The sequence below is a fragment of the Peromyscus californicus genome, unplaced genomic scaffold (genome assembly GCF_007827085.1).
Source record: "Peromyscus californicus insignis strain IS unplaced genomic scaffold, ASM782708v3 Scaffold_7__1_contigs__length_154581171, whole genome shotgun sequence".
In the NCBI taxonomy this organism is placed as follows: Eukaryota; Metazoa; Chordata; class Mammalia; order Rodentia; family Cricetidae; genus Peromyscus; species Peromyscus californicus.
The window spans coordinates 124786530-124812596 of record NW_026294595.1 but is presented as its reverse complement, the minus strand read 5'-3'; the positions used below and the strand labels follow the sequence as shown (position 1 = coordinate 124812596).

At 44.9% G+C, this 26067-nt stretch overlaps 1 protein-coding gene and 1 pseudogene across 4 annotated transcripts; both read left to right on the top strand.

The window, feature by feature from the left end:
* Positions 1-2011: 2011 nt before the first annotated feature.
* On the top strand, positions 2012-24924 carry Apmap (adipocyte plasma membrane associated protein). 4 transcript variants are annotated; one of them, XM_052724839.1, is made up of 9 exons: positions 2012-2179; positions 10311-10427; positions 14459-14574; positions 17919-18011; positions 19152-19268; positions 20363-20537; positions 21041-21175; positions 21604-21796; positions 23826-24924. In XM_052724839.1, the coding sequence occupies exons 1-9, from the start codon at positions 2088-2090 to the stop codon at positions 24033-24035; spliced, it is 1248 nt and encodes a 415-aa protein (XP_052580799.1). In that variant the 5' UTR covers positions 2012-2087; the 3' UTR covers positions 24036-24924. The 4 variants fall into 4 exon arrangements, with proteins under 4 accessions (XP_052580799.1, XP_052580802.1, XP_052580801.1 ...); XM_052724841.1 differs by lacking the exon at positions 2012-2179 and adding an exon at positions 5102-6232; XM_052724840.1 differs by lacking the exon at positions 2012-2179 and adding an exon at positions 9554-10198.
* LOC128101589 (40S ribosomal protein S19-like) lies at positions 6241-9409 on the top strand (annotated as a pseudogene).
* Positions 24925-26067: the final 1143 nt, after the last annotated feature.

The following is a 26067-nucleotide window of genomic DNA, read 5'->3' as shown; positions in this document are numbered from 1 at the left end:
GCTTGTAACATGAATCTTAAAAGGTCTTATAATAAAAAACCCAGAGCCAGATATTGGGGTGAAAGCTGAAAGATCAGAGAAGCAGAAGAGTCGGCCACTAGCTTACCTCTATGAAGTCCTCAGCCTCAAAAGAGCGAGTTCCTGTTTTTTTTTTTCCCCCCACACCTTATATACCTTTCTGTGTCCTGCTATATTACTTCCTGGGATTAAAGGCATGTGTCACCACTGCCTGGTTCTGTTTCTCTCATGTAGCCCAGTGTGGTCTTGAACTTGCAGAGATACAGATGGATCTCTGGCTCCCCAGTGATAGGATTAAGGATGTGTGCCACCATTGCCTGACCTCTATGTCTAATTTAGTGGCTAGCTCTCTCCTCTGATCCCCAGGTAAGTTTTATTGGGGTACACAATATATCACCACACTGGCTCTTCCAGATGCTCTCCTGGTTTATGTATTCTAACCAATCCCTTTCAAGACCATCTCTAACTTGAGCCCTAAATTTCACGAGCAGTCTTCCATAACTGCCCTCTTTTGAGGGGCTCACGGGTCCTCTGGTGAATCCCTTCATGCAGCAAGTTCAGTGTATTCAACTCTTTAATATTTTCACTGTGTATGTTCCTGGTTGTTTTGTTCATGTGGTTTCATTTCACACTGGGCATGGGATACACATAACTGAATAGGCTTCTCGTGACAGTTCAGGAATATTCAAAGAGTCTCCTAGAGAGGAAGATACTCTGGGGACTGAAGACGAGATTTTCAGCAATAATACTTGAAGTGGATTCTGGATGATAAAAATGACTTAGGTGAAGGTGAAAGAAAAATGTATCATAAGGAAAAAAGAATAAGACTCCAAGGTGAGAGACATGGGATCAGAAATGGCAAGCCTTCCAGGCAAGCAGGAAGGTGCCAGACCACATAGCATTTGTTAAAATTACAAACAGTATACGATTTTTTATACTGTCTGTCTTCAATGATGGAATCAAGTACAATGGTGTCAGGGCCTGAATTATATAACCCAGGATCCCTACAGAACCGGGTAAGAAATCTCCACTTCCCGCAAGCGGGAAGGAAAATAGAACATTAAGATGGCATTCTACCGCCATCTAGTGCTGAAAAGATAATTGCATGTATGTTTCTGCAAAACCTCTAAGTGCAGCTGGGAAACTTAAGTGACTGCACTTTGAACATGTGTGTATCCTAGAGAGCATTCCCAGTGCCCTAAGGAACAGGACTTGGCTTCTGCTGCCTGAAAGGGGGTTCTCCTCCTTGCCTTTTCTTCCCAATCCTACCCCCATGTCCCATTCCTTCACTGGTCAAATGCTTCCACAAGGTCAAGTTTCTTCCTTTAGAAACCATCACTGTATTAAATTTTACATTTATTGAAATCATGGCTCCCATTAGTTCCAGAAAGGAGGGGCTTTACCTGTGGTCTGCTCACCTCAACTCCTGGAGTATGTTTGGCTCGTTGTAATACTGTGGAAGCGCCACCTGCTGCTTCCTTCATGATCCCTAAAGTTTTGCCACTAGTGGTCTTTTCTACTTGGGCCTGTCTTTACCTAAAGATAACTCCTTTTAGAAAATTTTTTTCAAATGTCTGTTGTATAACCACCCGAAGATCTAGTAGTCAACATTTGTTCTCGACCAAAAGGGAACATTTTGAATCTTTCCGGAAATCGTTTCAGAAAAGAACGATTTTCAGGCGGGGATTATTGCACTGCAAGAGGATGAACGCGGAATTTTTCACACAGTTCGTTAAGAATCAGTGGCATCCTCTCTTTGCACGCGTGTTACTGCAGACATCACCGCCGGCACAAAGACGTGAGGGAGACCCCGGCAGCGGCCTCAGCACCCAGACTTGGTGGGGTGAGGGGGGCCCCCCCACCATTCGCCAGCGGCTGTTCGCCGAGGCCGGGGGTGGGGCCGTACCGCTGTGCCAATCTCCCGAAGGGGGAGGGGCCAGTATGCAGCTGGGTCGCCAGGCATACGTCATTTCCGCGCGCCGGGGCGCGGGGGCGTGGGGGGGGGCGGTCCTGGAACTCGTGCGACTTAGTGCCGACCGAGGCGGTGGAGCCCGTGGTGCGGCTGCAAGATGAACGAGGCAGATGGGCTGCGGCAGCGCCGGCCCCTGCGGCCGCAGGTCGTCACGGACGATGGCCAGGCCCCGGAGGCCAAGGAGGGCAGGTAGGCCGAACCTGGACTGGGGCCATCCTCTCCGTGGACGAGAACCCTCTTCGTTAACTCCACTTTGACCGAGGACCCGGGTTCTGACCTGCAGGACGCATCTGCGGGGCGAGGGCTCCCGCGCACCCGGGCTGTCAGTGCTCGCCGTGCTGCGGGCCTTCCCCGTGCCTTCTTACACCCCAGCCGCTGGAGCCATCGCCTTTTGGCATCTTCCCGACATGTCCTTGCTGGATCCTCTGATACTCGTGGGACAGCCACCCGGCCACTGCCCTGCCTGCCACTTTTGTGTTCTCCTTTTCACTTTTCCTGAAGGGAAGTCAGAAAAGATGCGGGATCTTCCTTCTGCGAAGAGCCTCTCCTGCACCTACTGCCGCCGCGCAGTCTGCAGTCCTCACCACGGAGTAGAGAACCGACATGACATTGTTGGCAGTTTTTCTGATAGGGACAGTAGTTACTGACGATTAGTAAATCTCTAAAGTTTTTTTTTTTTTTTTGCCCCAGTCTTCCTGTATTTAAGAATGTTCTGTTAGCTAAAAGCTGAAGCATGCTCCTTAAACCCTAATAATATAAGACATTTAAAATTCACTTTTCAGTTTTGTGATGTGGATTTTATATTTTGAATTTCTAGATCAGCCTTAAAGTTGTGGAATTAACTTACGTGATAGAAAAATTGGAAGTATTTATTTGGTCACTAGCAGTGTCATGAGGGGGTGTGGTACATACTGGAGGAGAGACAGTTTCTGCTTCTGATGGTCAGCTTTATTGACTAATGATAATAAGATAAACACAAAACACTTTGGCTTTAGAAATGAGTTTGTGAAAGAACCAGAAAGTGATAGTATGGGTCTTGACTAAGGAGACCAGCCATCTTAGGTTGCCTTGAGGTCCCATTTTCTAGGGCACGCTTTACTAAGTGGGTGTAGATTTGGGACAAATTGCTCACCAGGCTTGTTGTGGATATTGCGAATTAATTACTAATTAATGACGAATCTTTAGGATGGATAAGCAAGGAGTAGCCAAACCTGACTGCAGAAACTAGGAGAAAAAGGATGGAGCAGTTGAAGGCCCTACCCAGGTACTCTGAGAGGTTCAGTGCTTTGAAGCCTGGTGCACCCTGTACCTGGGGGCCCTTGGTAGATGGGCCTACCATCTAGAACAGCTGCTGTGACACTTCTGGCCCCCAGGCAAAGGGACATATTTAATTATCTTGATTTTATTTTTTAAGGTTCTCTGTGGGGATTTCTTCCTTTCTGACTACAAATTAGATGCAAATTGTCTCTTTGCACCTGATCTTGTCCAGTGTCTTCCATTTGTGCTTACACTGTTTGACTTTCTGTTTGTAAATAATGTTTCTTAGTATCCTTTCTCTTTCATTAGTGATCCTTAATGGTTGCTTCTAAAGTGAGTTCTTGTCAGCCACCTTCCTTTCTGCCCTTACTATTATAACGTTCCTGTTTTCATCAGTAGCAGCTCTGTATTTTTGTGGTAATTTCTAGTAGTTTGTCCAATTATCTTCTTGATTACTGTAAGGGTCTAGGGTTGAATGTGAATCAGGAAAGTTTTGTGAAGTAAAGAAATCTGGAAGTTGGGAGCTCAGAGGTAGGACACTTACCTAGTTCACCTAAGGTCGTGTGTTTGACTCTCGGTGCAGAAAATAAAGACAGCAAGGAATCTGAAGAAAGTATAAACAAACAGAAAGTTAGAGCAAACTTCAGACTTGCGAAAGCCTGCAAGCCTAACACAAAATTATGAACTGACTTACAACATTATGAGATTTCTTTCCTTTTTTTTAAAAAAAAGTTTGATTACACAGTTGAGTGTAAATTCTGTAGCTGACAATGGGGGATTGCAATGTCAAATTGCTAGACACGCCTCAGAACGGAGTGGTGGAAACTTGATTGTCTAGTTGTCAGAATAGAAGAAGGAAAACAGATGTAATAGTGGAGGGGCCCTTAGCAGTACTTTGGAAAGTTTCCCGCCTTGCAGGAAAAGCAGCCTTGCTCTGTTTGACTGGAGTGGTTGTTGAGGTCGCTGTGAGTGAGATGTTATGAACGAAGTTACAGTAATGAAGGGTGGAGCTGGCAGTTGGACAGTGACTGAGAAGCATCTTTCAGAATCATGCCTTCAGAGTGAGCTTTGGTGTTAAAGCTTCTGAATATCTGAATGAGCTACCCAGTGGAATTTGATTGTTCAGCCCTTTTATTCAGTATGGGACACGGATGAGTGAGGCATTTACCATGCCGCTGCCCTTTAGAGTTACTGTTTGACATTGGTCTCCCAAATGCTTCAGGAACTTTGTTGCAAAGTAATCCTTACACTATGAAATTATCTTTTGAAATATCCTTCTATCTAGGAAGAGAAGGCTTTAGTTTTTATGCATGTACCTAGGAGTGAAGGATTCATTGAGAGTTTGACAACAGTGTTTTCAGTAAGCTTCAGAGGGCTTTTAGAGTAAAAGTGTCTTTCAGGCCTCATTCCCACTTTCCAATTTAAGACGGAGAACAAGGGAGTTGGGAGATTATGGTGTTTTCATCCCAGCACTGCCCAAGTGTGTCTTCAAATGGGTCTTTTAACTTATTTTTCTTTTTTTTTTTTTTTTTTTTTTTTGGCTTTTTGAGACAGGGTTTCTCTGTGTAGCTTTGTGCCTTTCTTGGAACTCGCTTTGTAGACCAGGCTGGCCTCGAACTCACAGAGATTCGCCTGGCTCTGACTCCCGAGTGCTGGGATTAAAGATGTGCGCCACCACCGCCCAGCTTATTTTTCTTAATTGCTCAATTAAGACAATTAATTTCTTACTTTTTCAGAAGAAAAAAATGATTCTAGGAGGAAGGAATGTGAAAAATGAGCAAGTTCCATCACTTTAAAAGATGAGACTTGTTGCTCTTTGGCTTTGAGCGTCCTTGGCACCCAAGGCTGCTCGTACCCTATGGATTTGGAGCCTGTAGACTTTTTTTCTGCAGAGTTCACAGTTCACTCTTGGATTCTTGGTGTCTTGTTATCTGATGGTGGTCTGGTGTGCACATGCAGGGAGCGTTAGAGAATACCCTTCAAATTGAGCGGGTGAAATGGCAGAGGATTTTGTAAGTTATCCCAACTGGTTGCATCACTGTGACTGTGCCCTTTCCCATAGAGACTGCAGGCAATTCAGGATGCCCACGTCCTCAAGGGAGCAGGCATTGCTCTAGGCTCTTCTTAAGAGATTGGACAAACAAGTAGGTTGCTCAGGCTGCACTTGGAAGATAAGTTGCTAGCTTTTCTGATTATGTGATTATAGGCTGGAAGTGTGTAAGTGAAAACAGAGATGAAGGGTGTAGTTCCTTCTTTAAGCTAAATTTATGCAGGTGCACAGTCTGAGGAAAGCCAACATGGAGAAAACATGGAGGGCTGGAAGTGGACTGTGAATTCCCAGGATCAGTAGTGGGGATGTCTGGTCAAAAGTTAATCTTAGGCTCCAGTAAGTGTATGCAGAATAAGAGTGCAAGAACAGTTTGCCTCATTTATGTGACAAGTTCTCTCCATCTCAAGTGCTCAGTAGCTGTGCCTCGTTAGTGCCTGCTCTATTTCCATCATGGTGCTCAGAGTTTTCTTAAAACTTGACCAGCACAATTACTAGTAGAAGCTGGATAATGAAGTCCAGGAGGAAGTTGGATAAGATTAGTGGTATCCATCTGTTTATCAGGAACAACTGATGGGAAAAATGGGTTTCCAGGCCCACTCTGGACCCATAGACCAGAATCTCCAGGCATTGTTTAAAGCTGTAAATATGTTAGGTGCATGCCTTTCATCCCAGCACTCTGGAGGCAGAGGCAGGTGAATCTCTGTGTGGTTGAGGCCAGCCTGGTCTATCTACTGTGTTCCAGGACAGCCAGAGCTACATAATGGAGAAGCCCTGTATCAAAACAAGCAAACAAACAACCCCCCCAACCCCCCACCAAAACCAAACCAAACCAACCAACCAAACAAAACTGTGAAGATTGTCTTCATTGAGGAGTTCAGTTGGGAGCACCCAACAGGGGACTTCTAAATTCTTCTCCAGTTTTGATCCTATTAACGGTAAGAGACTGGCAGTACCAGATCCCAGCAAATCTTGTCAAGGGGCTGGTGATGTCACTCAATGGTAAGAGTGTTAGCCTGACATGTAAGAGGCCCTGGGTTCCATCACTAGGACCACAGAAAGAAAATAATAGAAGGTGCTTGTCCAGATCCCGACAAGGTGGGAGATGTGGGACACTCATTGTGTGTCATCTTTGGAAGTTGGCTATTTTTCCAGCTGTAAGCACGGGTGCGTTGAGTCCTGGCTGAACTTACTTTGGACACAGTTGAACCTTTTGCCATGATGTGAAGGGACAGTGACCCAAGCAGAGTGTCACATACTCTGAATCAGGTCACTAAGTTAAGAGTTTTGAAATGTGAGATACAGGACTGGAAATGTACCTTCATGGGACAGTGCGTGCTTAGCATGTGCATGGCTCTGGGCTCCATTCCTAACACCCTTCTTCCCATGCTAGGACAGTGTGGGAAAGGAGAGTTTGTGTAAGTCTGACACAGATTAGGAGAATTTGTGAAAAAAAGAAGACTGTACTTTGTGAGATTTTCATGCTTATTTTGGTTAATGCCAACCAACAACCACAGATCGGACTATAGTGTCCCCCTGCTGGTTCAGATGAAGTAGAGGATTGCATCAGCATCCTTTAAAGGACAAGAAGAATATCCTGGTTGGACTGTATCGTGTTCCCTGGGTGCTTTGAATGTGTTTGTCTCTCTTTGGGACTCGTGTTTTTAACAGCCATTTTTTCTGTCATTGGTACTTGTAACCAGCCCTGCTTTTTTGAACAGATACCTCTCAGTTTATTTCTATTGTGGTAAAAAGCTTTAGGCCGCTTCAAGAAAATCACATTGATATAGTGCTCCAGGATTTTGTGTGGGTTTTGCATAGAGAAGTCACTGACTTTTAGTTTCTTTTCCTTCAGTGGGAACAAATCATGTTTACTTAAAATCTCCAATTTAGTGCTTTTTGTTTTATAAAGTGATGGAGTTTTGCAACAGTTTACCACTGTATAAATTCACATCATTTTTGTTGAGATGTAATTCATGAAACACACAAGTTACCATTTTAATGTGTGAAGCTCAGCGGATTTACAGTGTTTGCAGTGTTGGTCAGTTACTTTCATCATCCCTTTAAGACACCTTTTATCCAATAAGTAGTCACAGTTACACTGTGTGAAAGAAACCATTTCCCCATTCACTCACAGATGTCCATAAGTGAATGAGTGTAACACGAATTGCTAAAATGTCTTATAAAAAACCTGGAGCCAGATATTGGGGTAAATGCTGAAAGATCAGAGAGACAAAGGAACAAGTCACAGCTACTTCTCACCTCGCCAGCTCCACAAACCCTCTGTTTGAAAGCCTCTGAATCTTCAGCTGAAAAAGCTCTCTAGCCAAAAGAGCTTTGGACGAAAAGGGCTTCATTGAAAAGCCTCTAGTTGAAAGGGCTTCTGCCAAAAAGACTTCAGCCAAAAAGACCTTAGTTCCTGTCTCTTCACACCTTATATACCTTTCTCTACCCAGCCATATTACTTACTTCCTAATGCTGGGATTAAAGGTATGTGATTCCCAAGTACTGGGATTAAAGGCATGTGCCACCACTGCCTGGCTGTTTCTCTCCTAGACTGAGTCAATCTCATGTAATTCAGGGTGGCTTTGAACTCACAGAGATTCAGATGGATCTCTGCCTCCCAAGTGCTAGTATTAAAGGTGTGTGCCACCACTGTCTGGCCTTTTTGTTTAATCTAGTGGCTTGTTCTGTTCTCTGATCTTTAGGCAAATTTTATTAGGGTACACAATTTATCATCACAGATGAGTAGATAAACATATGTGGTATACACACACACACACACACACATACACACACACACACACTGGGGGGGTTGTCTTATACTAGTAAAAACAAAAAAAAGGGGTAATACTGATATATTGTATAACATGAGTACATGAATGAACCTGAAAGATCTTATGCCAAATAATAGAAGTATTCCCTGATGGGCAGCACAGAGACTCCATGATGCCTGGTGTTACTGTAGAAGAGGTAAACCAGCAGGAGTTCATCAGACCTCTGATAGCTTTCCTCCAAAGGTCTGGGAAACTGAAAGTCCCTGAAGAGTGGACACAGGCAGTCTGACCAAACATAAAGATCATGCTCTGAGAACTGGGTTTTACACACAAGCCTGGGCTGGTGATAGCGTTGGCTCTATGACCAAGATCTATGGAGGATTTAAGAGAAATAGCATCAGGCCCAGCCACATCAGTAGAGGCTTCAAGAGTGTGGCCTGTCTAGTCCTTCAAGCCCTGGAGAGGCTGACAGTGGTGGAAAAGGACCAACATGGGGGCTGCAAGCTGACACCTCAGAAACCGAGAGAGCTGTATGGAATTGCTGGACAAGTGGTGACTGCTAACAAGAAACCATAGAATGAAGGATTCTGGGTTAAAGTTGCCTCATTGCAGGTCAGGAGGGAGGAGTTACTAAAAGTCACACGTTGTGTGGTTGCATTAACATGACTCTCGGAGAGATATAGCATCATGACCTTTTAAACCCTAAGGGCTCTGGGTCCAGGCATCTTCCACTCTGCTAATTGCTAATGGGGAAAGCAGGCCTAAAGTCCTTTCTGCTCTGCTGATGTTCTTCCAGTTTGGCAGTGGACATTGCTTGTCAAAGCCAAAACCCTTCCTTCCAATCTGTTCTATTAAGTAGGACTCCTCATTTTTCTCTTTACGTCTACATTTAAATTTTACAGATAGAAACTTTCTGATAAGCTCATGATTTTATTTTTTTTTAATTTGCTCAAGTTAACCTTTTAAAAAAATGTGTGTGTGTGTGTGTGTGTGTGTGTGTTTGTATGTGTGAACATGTGAATGTGAGTATAGGTATGTAGGCATGCATGCCACAGTGTCCATGTAGTTCTCTCTTTCTGCCCTGCGGGTTCTGGGGATTGAAGTCAGGTTTTCAGCCTTGGCAGCAAGAGCCTTTACACACTATATTGCCACCCTTTTTAAGTTAACCTTGATGTCAAGTGTTTAATAAAATTACAGTGTAATTTATATAAGCAGATAATGATTCTATGAGGTTTATGTAGCAAGAAACTGAAGATTGTCACTTTTTAAAAAAAAACCAGATAAGAATGACAATGTGTGTGAGGAGTTCTAGTTATTGCTGTCATTTGTCTTTTTTTTTTTTTTTTTTTTTTTGGTTTTTCGAGACAGGGTTTCTCTGTGTAGCTTTGCGCCTCTCCTGGAACTCACTTGGTAGCCCAGGCTTGCCTCGAACTCACAGAGATCCGCCTGGCTCTGCCTCCCGAGTACTGGGATTAAAGGCGTGCGCCACCACCGCCCGGCCACTGTCACTTGTCTTAAAGCTACCCAGATTCAAAAGCACCTCTTAGACTGGTAAATAGCTTTTTGGAATTTTAACTGCAGAATCTATGTGAATTCCCCAGGAACATCTACCAAATTCCACCAAAGGAAGAGCAAGGATTTCCTTTGATTCCTAAAATGGAGCGGTGCAAAATGTGCCAGAAATTAGGGGCTCAGAGAGTTGGCAGGACTCCTGTTTTCTTCATGAAAATCTCAGTCCACCCGCTCTCTCTCTTTGCCCATCTTCTCTATATGTGACTATGTCCATCACATCATTGAAAGTCTTTCTCCTATCTTTTCTGAGTCAGGATCTTGTAGTCCTGCGGGCCTTCAACTTATAACCCTCCTCTGTCAGACTTCTAAGTGTGACCTGGGGTTCCAGGTTGGTGAGCTGTGCCGGCTCTCCCATTTACATTTTGTATTCGTCAATTCTTTGAGTTTTTCCTTGAAATTCTGCTAGAAGAAAGAATATCTAGACTCTAAATGACCAGAGTGTTTCACCGAGCTGCAGGATTTTACACAAAGAAGTAGTCATGTCTGCCAAGGTTGACGAACCACTCAAGTTTAACCAGCATCACAAAGTCAGTGACCTTGCAGTGGATAAACTTGGTGAGCAGAGAAACTGGGTGAGCGGTCGTGCTTCCGAGCAGGCACCCAGAGCCGACAGGTCTGTCACCGTGTGTGGCTGTGCTAACTGCCACTCATGTGTTCTTTCTGACAGCTCCTTCAGTGGCAGAGTTTTCCGAACGACCTTCCTGATGCTGGCTCTTTCCCTTGCCATTCCCCTGCTTGGAGCCGTGATGCTCTTGGAGTCCCCTATAGATCCTCAGAGTCTCAGGTAAGTGCCCAGCAGTCTTGGGAAGGGTTCCCCTACCAGTGGGGGTGTGCAGTAGATCAGTGTGGTCTGGAACTTGGTGATGAGTAGGAGAGCTCTACTTCTTTAGTATTTGGGTTTCATGTTGAATTAGATATAACTCAATACCTGTGAAATTGTCCCTGCCATTGTGACAGAAACCAGCTATAGAAATCAGAATTAAAGAAGCTGAAGTGTTAGAAATAACTGGCCTTAGTTCATTTGAAGTAGCAGAAGCACACTGCAGTGATTTAAATCCCTTATGTAATTTTTGTAAATAGTTAATTTTTAAGATCTGTAATTAGTATTCTCTTTTTGCTAAGTTATAATTCACCAGTGGAGGTCTGTGAGGAATTAGTCTATTGTAATTTGAAAACCCCTTAACATGTAGTCATGTTTGTGGTCACAGAAGGGAGGGTCAGGCTTTTATTGGTGTTTGCTGATATTGAACTTGGGCTGGTTGTAGAAGGGTTGTGTGGTTTGGCCTGGAGAAAATGGAAGGAGGTAGGTTGAGCTTTTTGTGAAGGAGCTCTTTCAACTCCCTTAGCCTCTAATTTCCTAATCATTTTGTATCTCCCACCTTTAGAAATCAAAGGAAATCTTAGCTCTTCCATTTGGTTGAGTAAGTTTGACAAATTCACATAGGAAATTCACACAGATTCTGCAGTAACAAAACTCCAAGTCATCATGACAAAGCCTTTGGAGATACTAGTGGGAGGGAAGCCATCTGAGATTCATTTTAGATGAGTTAGTACTTCATGTAAAGCTTTCAAAAGGACTTCATACAAGAACTTTGTCTAACTATGGAGCAAAGATAATATATACAACTGAATAATGTGTTGGTGTTTTATATATAAAAATTAAGATTTTATATTGGCTTCAACTCACTAAGAATATGTTCAGCAGCTAAGGTAGGTGTCTACCAGATATCCGAGATGAGGGAGGACACAGTCTGATCTTAGATGAACATGTGGGCAAGAGTTACCTTGTTTATTGGATTTAGAATTACCAAACTTTAGTAACTAAAGGGCCTGGGGGATATGGATAGAGTACTTACTTACCTAGCAAGTACAAAGACCCTTGATTTGATCCCCAACACTGTAAAAACCAAAAACCCAAGTAATCACTGACTACAAATAAAGGTGCACAGTGCTATGGAAATGGGATTAGCTTGCATCTTACGATCCAGGAGGAATGCTGACCTAGTCAGCTTGAGGGGTTGGTTCTAATTATCTGTATGCCAGTGGGTACTCTTCCACACTTCCTGTCTGAGCCTCGGGCCTGAGGACATCGGGTAGTCTTCTCAGAGGCCCTTCTTAACGTGTAGAAAACTGTCTCAATCTCCTCCCAGCAGAACTGACCCAGGTCTCCTTGAGTAAGGCAGGGAAGTAAACAGTGCATATCCTGGTAGTCAGAAGCCAGGTTAGAGCCAGCCTTGTGAAGGGGAGATGCACACAGCAGCTGAAGATGTGAGTTTGGAGTTGACTGAAATCCTTTGATCTCAGGGAGGGCCAGTTTGTGTGTAGAAAGAATGGTGATGAAACTTAGCTGAAAAGGGGTGTATGACTATGGCAAACAGAAAAACAGCTCAGTGAGGATTTGAAGTTGTACAAGGTGAGCACTGGTTGTACTGTAGGGGAGCCTAATGAGGCAAGAAGGGTTCAGATGCAGCTAAGTATATTTTTAAAATGCCTAGAAACGCCCATATCCTTCTGTGGAAAACAGTCCTCTTGTTCCTTTCTGAGTAGAAATGCAACTGCTTTCTCAGGCCCTGTGAGATGTAAATTGGAGTGAGTCTGGAGCAAAGATCTCCTAAGATGGCATGCCCCAGGACTGTGTCCTGATGTGGACATTTGTGTGAGACAGACTCAGCACACTTAAGAGTTGACAGAGCTAGCAAAGGGGTGTAGGAAGCTTGGTCTCAGAGGAAAGAGCAAAACATGATTCTGGCTGAAAACTACAACAACAACAAGAAGTTAATGACTGGACGTAAGAAGTACAGCCACAGAGTTAGCAAGGGTGAACTAGTGTCACTGGCTTTACTTTAATGGCTAGCCAGGTGAGGCCCCAAGACATGATCTGATTTGGGCTTCCTGGTGGCTGTCCTCTGCTGCCAACTACTGCCATGGGGACCTTGCTTGCCTGCCCTTTGCCTTTTTGCATCCAAATCTGCCTGTCCCTGTCCCTGTTCCCCCCACCCCTTGAGACAAGGTCTCCCTTTGCAGCCCAGGTTGGCCTCACACTTGTGGCAATCTTCCAGCTTCAGCCATGATGATAGGCATGAGCTACTATGCCTGGCTTTGAATTTTCTTGGTATTTCCCTACTGAGATTGTCCTCAGGTTGCCTGTGGGCAGGGACAAGCACACAGTCGCTTCTTGAGAACTTCCTGAGTGGAAGGATTTAAGCCAAGATGGGGAGGTTTTGAGCGTCTGTGGTCTTGGCTTTATGCTCGTACATGGTTTGCTTTGCAAGCGCAGCTTGGTGGTTGGGCCTGTCAGGGTCAGACCTGAACTCTTGGCCAAAGCAGGCAGGCTACTTCCTGCCTCCTCCTTTGGCACTGGAACTTTCTAGTTAAGCTGAAAGGGTTTGCCTTTATGGCTGGTAGAAAGCCATGGTTGAGAGCCAGGGCAGAGGGAGGAAAGACAATTTAATCCGGGTGTGGTGCTGACTCAGAAGTGGCAACAGGGAGTAAAGTACAATGTTGTGAACAATTGTTGTGTTGCAGAATAGAGAGCTTTTTATCCCTCACATTCTCAGCCACCCCCAGGCCCCTACCTCCCCTCCACTGGTGAGCAGGCCAGGAAACAGCCTCACTGAATGGCAAGGTAGAGGGCAGGATGGGAAATACTCCTCTTCCTCCTCCTCAGCAGTGTGTGTTGGGAACTCCCTGTCTGTCAGGTTCTTGAGATACAGCAGAGGGAAGCAGGAAGGAATCTCTGGTCCACACAACATCCCTTCTAGTGGGGCCAGAGAGGCAAACACCCCAGAAAAGCAAATCCAAAAGTATATGAGAAGATGGTAAGTAGAATGGAAAGATTAGAGCAGGTATGGGCCAGGCCCAGGGGGCTGGCCAGTTTTAAATTGGGTGCTAAGAATAGGCTTCACCAAGGAAAGAGGAGTTTATGAGAGTTAATGTTAAGGACCGAAGATACCTGGTACTCATGATCCTACAAAGGGGGCCTGGTATGGGGAACAGAAGAAACAACAAGGTAACAGGTGACAGGGCCAGACTGGGCAGCATAAGAAGTCACTCCAAGGGCTTTGGTTGTGAGTGGGATGGGGCATTTGCAGGGATCAGCAGACAGATGCTGTGATGTAAAGTGGGCTGCTTGATTGAGAATCGACTGTAGGATGAGAGAGAAGAGGCAGAAGATACTGTCCAGGGCAGAGTGGCAGCAGAGGACCTGGGAGGAAGGTCAATCATGTCTCTTTCAAAGTGGCCTCAGCAGTAGCTGGGAGCTGTGGCACTTTTGTCTGTGGATGGGAATGAGTTTGGAGGGGAGTTGCTGCAGTTACTCTGTGGGAGGGGAGGATGCTCTGGGGTTCAGCAGAATGTACCTGTGTGATGTCCTGAGCCCTGGATGTTGTTCCATGGCTGGCTCCCTCCCTTCCCTTACATGAAGCAAGAAGCTAGTCAGCTGTGGAAGGTCAACAGCGCTCTCCCCATGTCAGGCAGACAGTACTAGCTACAGATAGATACTAGCTACAGGGCTGTCTGTATCAGGGTGTGAGAGAGTCTAACTGTCTTAAGGCCCTGGATGGTGATGAGATCCATGGGATGTCTGGGGTATGGGGACATGCAATATTTGTATTTTCATAATTATTTCCTACTGTAATCTCTTTTGATATCCTTGAATTTTCCCCCTTAATCTTTATTTTTCTGGCATTCAAGGGTGTTTTGGGAATGTATTCTGTGTGTTAGAACAGGGAGATAGACATGCCATGGGTCCTCAGGAAATGTTTTCCTTCACGGATATTTTTATATACAAATCCTTGTAATTGTACTGTTTTACAGCTTCAAAGAACCCCCTCTTATGTTTGGTGTTCTGCAACCAAATACAAAGTTGCGACAAGCAGAAAGGCTATTTGAAAACCAACTCAGTGGGCCAGAGTCCCTGGTAAATATTGGGGGTAAGTAAACGGATCTGTGGCGTGCACTTGGCTGATTTCCAGGCCGCTGTTGCTCAGGGTGGGTGGGTGGGCTCTGTGGGAGCAGCAGCAGTGGCAGTAGGGAGCTGTGGGCTTGGGTTTCAGCTGTGAACATCTCAAGGAACAGCTCTCTCTTCTCTCTGTCTGGTTTGCATTCCATTTTTGTATGTTTTATTTGTTTGTTTTTTTTAAGACATAGTGTCTCTGAGTAGCCCTGGCTGTCCTGGAACTCATTCTGTAGACCAGGCCTGGCACTCAGAGATCTGTCTACCTGTGCCTCCTGAGTGCTAGGATTAAAGGTGCATGCCACCATGCTGGGCTCCATGGGGCGATTTGGAGCTAATTTCCACAGAGCACTTTGATACTTGGTTGTGCAGAGGTGGAAGGCAGATGCTGACCCTGACACTGAATTCATTTGTTTAGTTAGTAGGTGTTACTTGACAGCACCCCCGTTCTGTGCTCACTTTGTCTTTGTATCGCATAGGTTTTATTTTGAAGTGGAGAGGAGTAGTTCTCAGTATTTCCACGAAATCTATCCATCTCAGGATGGATTTCCTGAGAACAAGAATTGGGCCTGATAATGAATTTGACTCTAGCAACCAGACAGTAGGGTTTTCTTTTTACTTTTTTTTTTGGTTAGGGTGAGAATTATGCTTAGTATTGAAAGGACACAGTTAATGAGATGATTAAACTTGGACTGGTGTGAGGGTTTCTGAGTAGCAGCTTTGAAATGCTGCAGCCCTGTGTCTACTACATTACCTGGGCAGTGGCTGTGGACATTGTGTGCTGTGCACCTAGGTTTAGTTTCTCAGCCTGCCAGGGCCATTGCTGTGCCAGTGTTTGATAAACTCTTGTCCTGTCTCTGCTTTGTCCATAGCGACCCCAAGGCCTGCCCATTTCTGCAGTTATTGCTTTATTATATGGCTGGCAGAGTAAACCTTTTTTTTCAGTAGGAGTAAATACTTTATGGTAGAACTTCCGTTTCTCTTAAAAGGGCTTGACATTTGTTAGTAAGTTTCATCAGTTCTGGTGACAAAGCCAAACACTGTTGTTTCAGCTAGAGTTTGTGTTGCTTGGAGGTCTTTGCTGCCTTATGAGTGCGCCTGTTCTGCCTTCTCCGTTCTTGAGGAGCTGAGTATACTGGGTGCCAGTTCTGGTGTGGACCCAAGGGGACCTCTCTGCTTCTATTCCTGTGGATGTGAGCTACAAGCTGGAATCCAGACACCTGCTGCAGCAGCTTTATTTGGAGGGTATCCTGGGAGAGAGTGGCAGGTGCTGACTGCCTCAGGACAGGTGCTAGAGGAGAACAACCACCAATTAGCATACTTCAGTTCATGGTTTTAAGTGATCCTGTTCTTGCAGCACTTAGGCCCAGCTGGCAGCTGCTTGTGGTTACACAATTAAAAGGTTATGGGCATGGGTACATTGCTCTAAGGACAACAATATTTGAACCCGAACAATTCTTTCCTATCGGTAAGATATGCTTTAATATAGTTCCCTGGCCTACAAGAGGTCCTACTTACCTCATTCTCTCACAGAGGGCAGACTTTGATGAGGCACTCTTTTCCCATCCCACCATACCATTCTTCCACCAGTGTAAGCTCCTGTGTATGGTAAAGGTGGATCTATCCATTCTACATTTTGCATTGCATTTTTTCTCTTGGAGCATACCAGATCCTACCATTGATTCTATATGCTTGGTGTTCAGGGAACTTAACTTCAACAGTTGGTGCTATATATATCCCTAAGGGGTTTTCCCTTTCTGTGTATGCATCACCTTAATCTCCTTCCCAGAACTGTGAGACATGGTTAGTGTTCCAGGTGTTGTTGCCTTATATGTACTCATTATTTCCAGCCAGTACATTTCTATGAGTCACCCTCTCCACAGGTGGTGCTATCTACCTTTTCATTAGAACAATTATGAAAGCATGACCGGATAATTTTAACTGCCTCTATTGAGTTAGAAAAGTTCCCTGGATTGGGAATTGCAGTTAGTAATTCTGTCCCCTCTTCCGGGATGTTTCCTCAGTGTGGGTGCTATGGATGTCTTTTGAGGGCTGAGCACTCAGCAGTCACTTATCCTCAGCAGTCTGACCAGTTAAGAGTCTGTATTAGCTATCACCCACTGCAAAGAAAGACTCTGACCAAGGCTGAGGGCAGCACTAATCTGTGTGTATAAACGTGTATATTTAGGAGGCAGTTTGACACCTTTTCTATTGAGCAAATCAACAGTAGGTTCCCCTCTAGGATTTGTGAATAGCTCCCCAGCCTTCTGCTTTTGACCAGAGCAAACTTTTGAAGATCTGTTTTAGGCTTACAGTAATGGAGCAGAAAGAAGAGATTTTATCAGAATGGGTGTTGGGTTCTGCACACAGGTCCAGCCTTCCTACTGTTGCCCCCTCCTACCATAGTTGGGTTATTATTTCCACTGTCTGTTTTAATCAGGGTTCACTCTTGGCATTGTGCACTCTGTGGATTTGGACACCTTTGTAATGCCATCATAGAGGATATTCTCTCCGTCCTAAAATTCACCTGTGTTCTCTTCCCCTCTTTAACTCCCAGCTACTAGTGACTTAAATTTCTGCATTGTTTGCCTCTTCCAGAATGTTGTACCATTAGAGTCATACAGTCTGTTCAGGTTGCCTCTTGCATCTGTGTGAGATACTGGTCTGTAGTTTCTCTTCATGTCTTTGTTAGGGCAATGCAAAAGTTGTAATTCATAGAATGAGTTAAGAGGTATTATTTCAGCTTCTGTCTTCTGAAGCAAATTTTAGAGATTTGGCTGTAATTTTTTAAGGTAGAATTCACCAGTGATCCAGCTGATGGGGGGCTGATGCTTTCTGTCTTGCAGGATTATTAATTATTTATTCAGTTTCTTTAACACACATAAGTCTGTTCATATTGCCTATGTGCAGACTTTGTACAGCTTTGGACAGTTGTATCCTTTGAGGAAGCCCCCATAGTTTTGTTACTTTAAATTTTTTGTTTTGTTTTGTTTTTTCAAGACAGGGTTTCTCTGTGTAGCCCTGGCTGTCCTGGAACTCACTTGGTAGATCAGTCTGGCCTTGAACTCACAGAGAATCACCTGCCACTGCCTCCTAAGTGCTGGGATTAAAGGCGTGTGTCACCACTGCCTGGCTTGTTACTTTAAAATTTAAGGATTTAAAAATGTCCCGTACATCATTTCTCCATCATCTTCAGAATTGTTGTTTCCTTTCTGGCTGTTAAAATATAACCAAACTGTTTCCCTTATAGAAGAGACAGTGTGGTCATAGCTCTTAGGCCAACCCTTTAATGACCCTTCCTCTTTTTATTTTCGTAAACAGATGCGATGTTTACTGGCACAGCAGATGGCAGAGTTTTAAAACTTGAAAACGGGGAAATAGAGACCATCGCCCGCTTTGGTTCAGGCCCTTGCAGTAAGTTGGTGACAACTCATTCAGAAAGTTGTCCTTTCCCCTGGATGTCTCTTTCACTGTTGGAGAACTGCTGACCATTTGGCAGACAGGACACGCTGTGGTGTCACCTTCGTTTTTTATTGCCGGGTGGTCATCTGGCCTTGGTGTGTCCAACAGAGCCTGTGGTTGTCACTCTGATGTCCTTGCTTTCCAGTTGGGCATTGGTCATGTGACTGCTGAGTAGTTCCTGGTGCTGTGTCCCCTCATCATCCCATTCAGTCTCTGGTTGCCCTGTGGGAATTTCAGCTGTTAATCTCTGTGGGTGGTGCTGCTTTATATAAAGACAGGGGCTTTGTGACTGTTGGGGGCTGACATGTGACTCCTTAGTAGCTCCTCAGGGATTTCAGTTGTGTTACTCAAGTCTGAGAACCCTTAAATCATTTAGACGTTGGAAGCATAAGCAGACAATCACACTGTTTAAAACTTGAACCACAGGATTCCTATCATTTTTAAAAATTAATTAACTTACTGTAAATTTTTATTTTTTATTTATTTTTTGTGGTATTTTGGGTGGATTCCAGGACTTCCTGATTACCGGGCAAGTGTTCTACCACTATAATACACAGCCTTGTTACCATTTTTGATAACTGGAGATGTTTTATAAAAATGATGCATTTTCATTTCAAAATAAAAGCAGCATAAACATACAAAATCAAAATAAAAATCACTTAGGGTCTTCTGAAAAGTGACTGTGCCAACAATTGAATGAGTACCTTTCTAGGAAGCTTTGCATCCATGGACACCCATGCTCATACTCTGTATTAGCTTCTTCAGCCTGCCCTTTCCACTCCACACATAACACCTACTCAGCACCTACATCGAGCACTGGACAGTGAGCCCCCCTTGTGGTACAGTAGCACTTGCAGTAAGCACCTTAATGCATAATTAAGTATATGCTGTGGTAGCACCTACAGTAAGCACCCGGGTTGAGCTCCTTGCAGTGAGTCTCTGAGGAGGCAGGTCCATTTCTAACACTGTGGTCTTTTTGCTCTGTACAGCATGGTGTCTGTTTAGGGAGTTATGGAAGAGATACTTGGACACTGAAGAGGGCACAGGTAGAATCTTGGAGCAGCCACCGATTCCTGTTGTTTATCTTCCTAGAAACCCGAGATGATGAACCTACCTGTGGGCGACCGCTGGGCATCCGGGCAGGGCCCAATGGGACTCTTTTTGTGGTTGATGCATACAAGGGATTATTCGAAGTAAATCCTCAGAAACGTATGTGACAACTTGTTTCTTTGATATTTTCAGCTCTTTTCAACAGTATACACATAAAGCATATTTAATAAGATTGTTAAATGTAGTGTAGGCAACTACAATGTTTTCTTACTAAATAACAGCACAAGTATTGCCTACAGATACTTGTGTTGGCCACCAGAGAACTCCCTTTCTGAGACTGCCTTGGTCCTAGCCCAGTTTTTCTCTGCATCTATGTTTTAGCCACTGGCTCTCAGAAGGGTTGTGTTGTAAACATTTACTCCTCATCCTCCTGTCTGAGAATCTTTTTTTCCTCCTTAGACAGTTCCTTCTCATTTTTTTCTTATGACTGCATGTGATATAACTAGAACTGGTATTATAATATATGCTGTGTGCTCTCTCTATGGAGGATCTATGCATGGGGCTTGACCATGGGCTTTGCAGACTGGCCTCTGCTTTCTGGTGGTTATGACTGGGGAGGTTACATAGCCTTTCTATTCCTGTTTTCCATATAGTAGGAAAGATTCATAGTAGACCTTGCCTATGGATTCTTGCACAGGGTTAAATAATAGTGTACATAGGAAACTTGGCACTCAATTTATGTCCTGTATGTTATTTGAGTTTTGAGCTGGGGGTCTCATTGTATTCCCAAGCTGGCCTCCAATTACTGAGTTCAAGCCCTCCTCAAGCCTCTACCTCTCCTACCTAGGACTGCAGTGTGTCCCTCATTCCTGGCTAGTTTTAAAAACTCACTATTGTTGCTTAATGTAAAAGCAGATGAATGGAAGATTTGATTTTTCTTCTCTCCAGCTAAAAGATAGTACTAGATTTTTTTTTTTGCTCTTAATATTGCTCTTAATAGTTTTTTTTTTTTAAGGTTTGTTGATATCAATTAAAAATGTGTTCTTCATCTTTGTACTTCTGCCTTTGGTAAAGTTTAGTCTTAAAAAAAAAAAAAGATTGTTACCTAATGGTTGATAACTGCTCTCACTGGGGGTTAGAAAAGCTCCTTTTAGCTTTTTGTCTTGACATCAGCTGGCTTGATAAACATTGTGAAATTATTAAGAAACAAGTTCCTAAAATGAGAGTGAATCTTTCATGTTTTGTGACTTCAGGCGCAGTGAAACTGCTGCTGTCCTCGGAGACTCCCATTGAGGGCAAGAAAATGTCCTTTGTGAATGATCTCACTGTTACTCGGGATGGGAGGAAGATTTATTTCACGGATTCCAGCAGCAAGTGGCAGAGACGGGACTACCTGCTCCTGGTGATGGAGGGCACTGATGACGGGCGGCAAGTGCTCCTTTCAGGCCTTCCCCTCAATGAGTAGATTAGCCACAGGGCAAGGGCAGCAGACCTGTTTCTGCTGGAAGCTGTAGTAGGGTCTCAGCACGGGGTGTCAGTGTCTAGGAACAAGACCGTAGTGGCTCTGGAGTCATGTGATGGCTCAGTATGATCTCCCTTCCTCAGAGCAAATAAAAGGCAGTCTGTCTATCCGTGGGGGTTCTAGACAGAATGGGTGAGGCCCCCCAGCAGGCCTAGGTTTCAGGTCATGCCTCTAAAGGCTGGTGTGCTGGCCTTCATTGTGCTGACCTAGTTCTCTAGTCAGTAAGGGGATGCTGGATCTGGTGTGGACAGGGAGGGCCCTTACTAGCCAGCTTGGGACCAGGCTCATACAGATCCCTGACATGGGTTCTATCCCTCCAGTGGGAGGCTGAGTCACTTTCCCTTGCCCCAAGCCCACAGGAGATCTTGGGCTCTTCCCCTGTGTGACTGCTGTGTTGGGCCTTCCACAGCCTGCTGGAGTACGACACTGTGACGAAAGAAGTGAAGGTTTTGTTGGACCAGTTGAGGTTCCCCAATGGAGTTCAGCTCTCTCCTGAGGAAGACTTCGTTCTGGTGGCAGAGACAACCATGGCCAGGATACGAAGGTGTGTGTGTGTGTGTGTGGTGTGAACAGAGCTTGTCAGGGCCTGTGGTAGGATAGAAAGAAACAAGGGGAATGGATGTCTGGTTTGGATGCTTTTGGCCACTGCTCTGTGTAATGATGAGAAAGTTGAAGTTAGGATAGGCTTCCTTCCTCATGTTTCAGCCCTTGTGAGGGTCACAGTCCAGAGTGTGTCTTGAGTTCATGCCATTTGCGTAGCCTGCAGTCTGTTCCCCTGTAAGGTGGACTTTGGCTCTTCCTGCTTGTGTGGTCCTCAAGATGTGTGTCAGCAACTCTGCTTGCGTTCACGACAGACACGTGAATAGTATTTTCTGTGCAGATACTTGAACTAAGACCAGGTTTGTGCCTGGCTAAAAATTTTACCTTAAATTTTTTTCTACTTTGCATTGCCTACTTGGGCATGTTTTTCAGAGTCTATGTGTCTGGCCTGATGAAAGGAGGGGCAGATATGTTTGTGGAGAACATGCCTGGATTTCCTGACAATATCCGGCCCAGCAGCTCCGGCGGGTACTGGGTTGCTGCTGCAACAATTCGTGCTAACCCCGGGTTTTCCATGTTGGATTTCTTATCTGAGAAGCCTTTTATTAAGAGAATGATTTTTAAGGTAATTATGAAAACTGATTCCCAAAAGCAAGGTGGAGATGAGTCTAATGGTCTGTTTCCATTGGCCTGACTAGCTCTCAAACCTCAGTTCCAGTTAGAATATTGGTACCTGTCACACCTACTTTAAGCACACGTGTGTTCATGCTTAGGTGTGTGCATGTGTGTGAAGGCTAGATGTCAACCATAGGGTCAGTCCTCTGGAACTGTCTACCTTCTTTTGTGAAACAGGGTCTCTCATCTGAGGTTCATCAGGTGGGCAAGGCTGGCCAGCCTTTGAGCCTCAGGGATCTGCCTGTCTGCACATCCCCAGCATCGGGTGTGTGCTGCCACTTTTGGCTTTTTACCTGGGTGCTTGAGTGGTAAGCACTTGCTGGCGAAGGAACTCCTCTAGTACTGTAAACAGGTTTTATTCTTTAGCCGAAAATACAGTTGAAACACTTGAGTCTCCCTCCTCTCTTTCTTCTGTTTTCCTTGCTTCCGAGTATTTTTGTCACTTCACCTTGCTGACTTCGGAGGCCACCTTACCTGGTAGTCCTGCTGCTCTCTGTCTACAGTGGCTCTTTTGACCTGCTTCTGCCTTCCTTCACACCCTGTGAGTCTCATGACTCCTTGGCTTTTGCGATCTTAGGAGCCCCTCTCCCCTCTCCAGGAGGGAAAGTTTCAGTTCTGAGGAAATGAACACACCCATGTTGCATTTTCCCTGCTCTGGAATTGGCCGTTTCTTTGGGGGAGCACTTGGACTTCTGGGTATCAGTGCTGATTCTTTTGGTCAGCACTGTTCATTGGTTCCTGAGGAGCAAAGCTAGGAAGTGCAAGCATATGCTTACACCTACATTTCTTGATCATACTAGTTTAAAATTTAAAGCCGGCGTGTATGCAGATTACCTGTAGTAGAACTGAGCTCTAGGGCTTTATTCTCGTTTTCTTAGCTCCCCTCATCTTTGTACCTTCCTTGTCTCACCGAAGTGAGATGCCTGGGTCACCTTATCTTGCATGTATTTCCTTTGTTTTTGAGACAGGATTTTACTATATAACTGCCTAGATTTGACTAGAACTTGCCTTCTGCCAGCCTCTGCCCCTCACGTGCTGGGGTTATAGGTGTTTGCCACCATGCATAGATGTGTTTGCTGTTTAATAAGTTCCTCCAAGTGCAACCATGGTGTAGCTGTCGCTCCTATCTGAGAAAGAAGACTCAGGCCTGCTTCTTTTTTTTTTTTTTTTTTTTTGGTTTTTCGAGACAGGGTTTCTCTGTGTAGCTTTGCGCCTTTCCTGGAACTCGCTTTGGAGACCAGGCTGGCCTCGAACTCACAGAGATCCGCCTGGCTCTGCCTCCCGAGTGCTGGGATTAAAGGCGTGCGCCACCACCGCCCGGCTCAGGCCTGCTTCTAAACTCTACACAAGTTGCTTTTTTCCACTGTCTTTCTCCATTGCCAGAAATCGTGTCCCTCCATGGGATTTCTCTGCTTAAACTTTGTATGAGCCCCACAAGGCTACATCTGTTTGTAGCTGTGCTCACAGGTGCCCAGCTCAGCACTCTGTACAGGGGCTCGCCCACAGGGACTGCAGACCAAGTTTCAAGGAAGACGTCAAAATGGGCTTGTTCAGAGGGGATATCATAGGATGGACTTGCTCACTTAAACCTCCCAGCCCTTTTGTGACTGTGAAAGGCTTTTTAAACTCTCATCATTTGCCTCTTACATTCCTTGAGTGTAAGACTTGTGGTTAAGCTGTACTGGTTTTGACCCAGTGTTCTGGTAGACAGAGATGGTTTTCAGCTTGACTTCAGTGTAGTGATCTCTTGGAATGTGATCTTGCATTTTTTCTGTGGTTAGCTAAGCCATCGCTGTCCCTATGCAGGCTTGACCTCCTTAGTCTGATCTGCATGGGAGTGGGGAACATGATTTTTGCCCCTGCACTTTGGGACCTCCCTATCCCCAGGATGCTGGGCTACTCGTAGATGATGAGAAGTTGTATGATCAGTTTGCTTGCAGTCAGAAGGTAAGCTCTCATCTCTGATATTTCCTTTCCAGCTGTTCAGTCAGGAGACGGTGATGAAGTTTGTGCCACGGTATAGCCTGGTCCTAGAACTCAGTGACAGTGGTGCCTTCCGGAGAAGCCTGCATGATCCTGATGGACTGGTGGTCACCTATGTGAGTGAGGCACATGAACATGATGGACATCTGTACCTGGGTTCCTTCAGATCGCCCTTCATCTGCAGACTCAGCCTCCAGTCTATTTAGTCAGCCCAGCAGCTGCTCTCACTGTGCATGCCAGGAATCATCACACTCAGCTACCATAGGTCTGGAAGGAGCCATGGACATAGCTTTGTCCTTCTGTTCCTGTTAGTCCTTGGAAGTGTGGGAGTAGCTGCTGCAACCTGGAGAAGGTATGGTCTCCAAGAGGTGCCTCTCACCTGGACTTGATGTCACTTTTAGAGGGAAACAGTGTATCTGCTGTGGGAAAGACAATTCACAGAAAGCCAATATCTCTTTAACAAAATTTCACGCTAAGTACCCGAAATCTCTAGGACTTGGAGAATTTCCTACACTTGTCCCAGGGCTCAGGGTTTGATTAGAGTATGGGATTAGCTATGCAGGGACCTTTCTGTTGCAGTCGGCTCTTTCTGCCACATTCAGTGTCTTCATTCTAAAGTGGGGTCATGCTTGTCGGGGATGGTGTGGAAGTGCCAGTGCAGGTGTGTTGAGGTTGCTGGCTGGGATCATGCAAGCTGAAACTTTGTTCTCAGGGTCATGTGAGATGTGTGGGAATACCTGGACTCTTCCTCCATAGTAAAGGGTGTCCTCCCAACCTCTACATGCTATGGCTCAGCCTCTTTTCATGCCAGAGGGTTTTCAAGACTCGTGTTTTAGTGGCCAAGAGCATTTCATTGGGCTTCTTGCTGTGACTACCTCCTCCACTAGAATTGGGTGACCCAGCGAGTCTGTACCTGCACAGTGTGCTTTAGAAATGTCCTTTTTATGGCTTGGTTCATTACCTTTCTACCTACAGATGTGAGTAGCGACCTGTTGATGTTTGTGCTAATGTAATAGGCTCAGAGTTGCTTATTTCTTGGCAAGTCTGTTTATACACTGGTCTTAATTTTGATGATAATAAATAATATAAAACCCACTTTTCTGCTGGTTACTCTTTTTGATGAAGTGGCTTGGGAGTTTCTTCTCTACTTTAATTATTTTATTTTTCTACTTTAATTGCTTAACAGTGTCAGTATGAAAACTTTTGGTAAGGGTATTTTAGGACCATACAGCCATCTGGTTTGCTTAGAAGTGAAGCTAAGGGGACCTCTTAGGGCGCCCAGGGTCCTCTGGTGGTGTCTCCCAGTTTTGATTGATCCCAGGTAAGTTGATGTTGGCCTTTGCTCCTGTTTGTGTCCTCTGCTGTTGGTACCTGTTTCTTTTCTCCTTGGGTGTGAGAATGCTGAAAAGATGGTGTCTCTGGAAGTGTTTGAAATAACTTGACAGAAAAGTAATTTGAATAGTTAACGATGTAAAAATTGAAAGAAGTCAATAGCTGCGGTAAGTGAGAACCACTGGCTGCCCTTCCTCCCCACACTGCTCATGTGCAGTTGGAGAAGTGGCTGGAGTCTGAGGAGTCGTCTTTCCCAATCTTGTGTCACCTCCTCGGGACTGGTTTGTAGAAATAAAGCAACAGTAGGTTTGTGGTGAGATGGCCTTCAGACCAGTGAATGCAACCGTGTTTCATCAGCTAAACAACTGTCAGTGCTATTTCTGGAACTTTATAGGAAAGCGAACCGAACGGTATGTCATACAGTGGTGTGTCCTATCAGGGATGCATGAATACCTGGGTAACACAAGGGAGTCTCTAAGAACTAGAGAGTTTGGCCTTCAGGGCTGAATTCTCCCTGGTGAAGTGATCGTTTTTGTGAACTTTTAGCAAAGGACTCTGGCTTTTGACTCAGCTGTCGCTTTCAGCTCCCAGGCGTCATTTCCTACGTTTATCTGGTTATTTGGTGCTAAAGACTGTTGTCTTAGGAGCTTCACATATGTGGCATGCTTTTCTTGTAAACATAAAAGGAATCTTCTCTAATATGGGTTATTAATATGTCCATAAGATTAATCAGGTAATTAATAATTTGCCTCGACACTGTTTCAAAACTCTGTTAAGAGTCAGTTTTTTGCCGGGTGGTGGTGGCGCACGCCTTTAATCCCAGCACTCGGGAGGCAGAGGCAGGCGGATCTCTGTGATTTCGAGGCCAGCCTGGGCTATAGAGTGAGTTCCAGGACAGGCTCCAAA

Excerpts from the sequence above, each read along its gene's own strand:
- Apmap (XM_052724839.1), top strand. The coding sequence starts at position 2,088 with ATGAACGAGGCAGATGGGCTGCGGCAGCGCCGGCCCCTGCGGCCGCAG. Across the intron at positions 10,428-14,458 it reads ATAGATCCTCAGAGTCTCAG|CTTCAAAGAACCCCCTCTTA; the intron begins GTAAGTGCCCAG and ends ACTGTTTTACAG. Across the intron at positions 18,012-19,151 it reads CTTTGGTTCAGGCCCTTGCA|AAACCCGAGATGATGAACCT; the intron begins GTAAGTTGGTGA and ends TTATCTTCCTAG.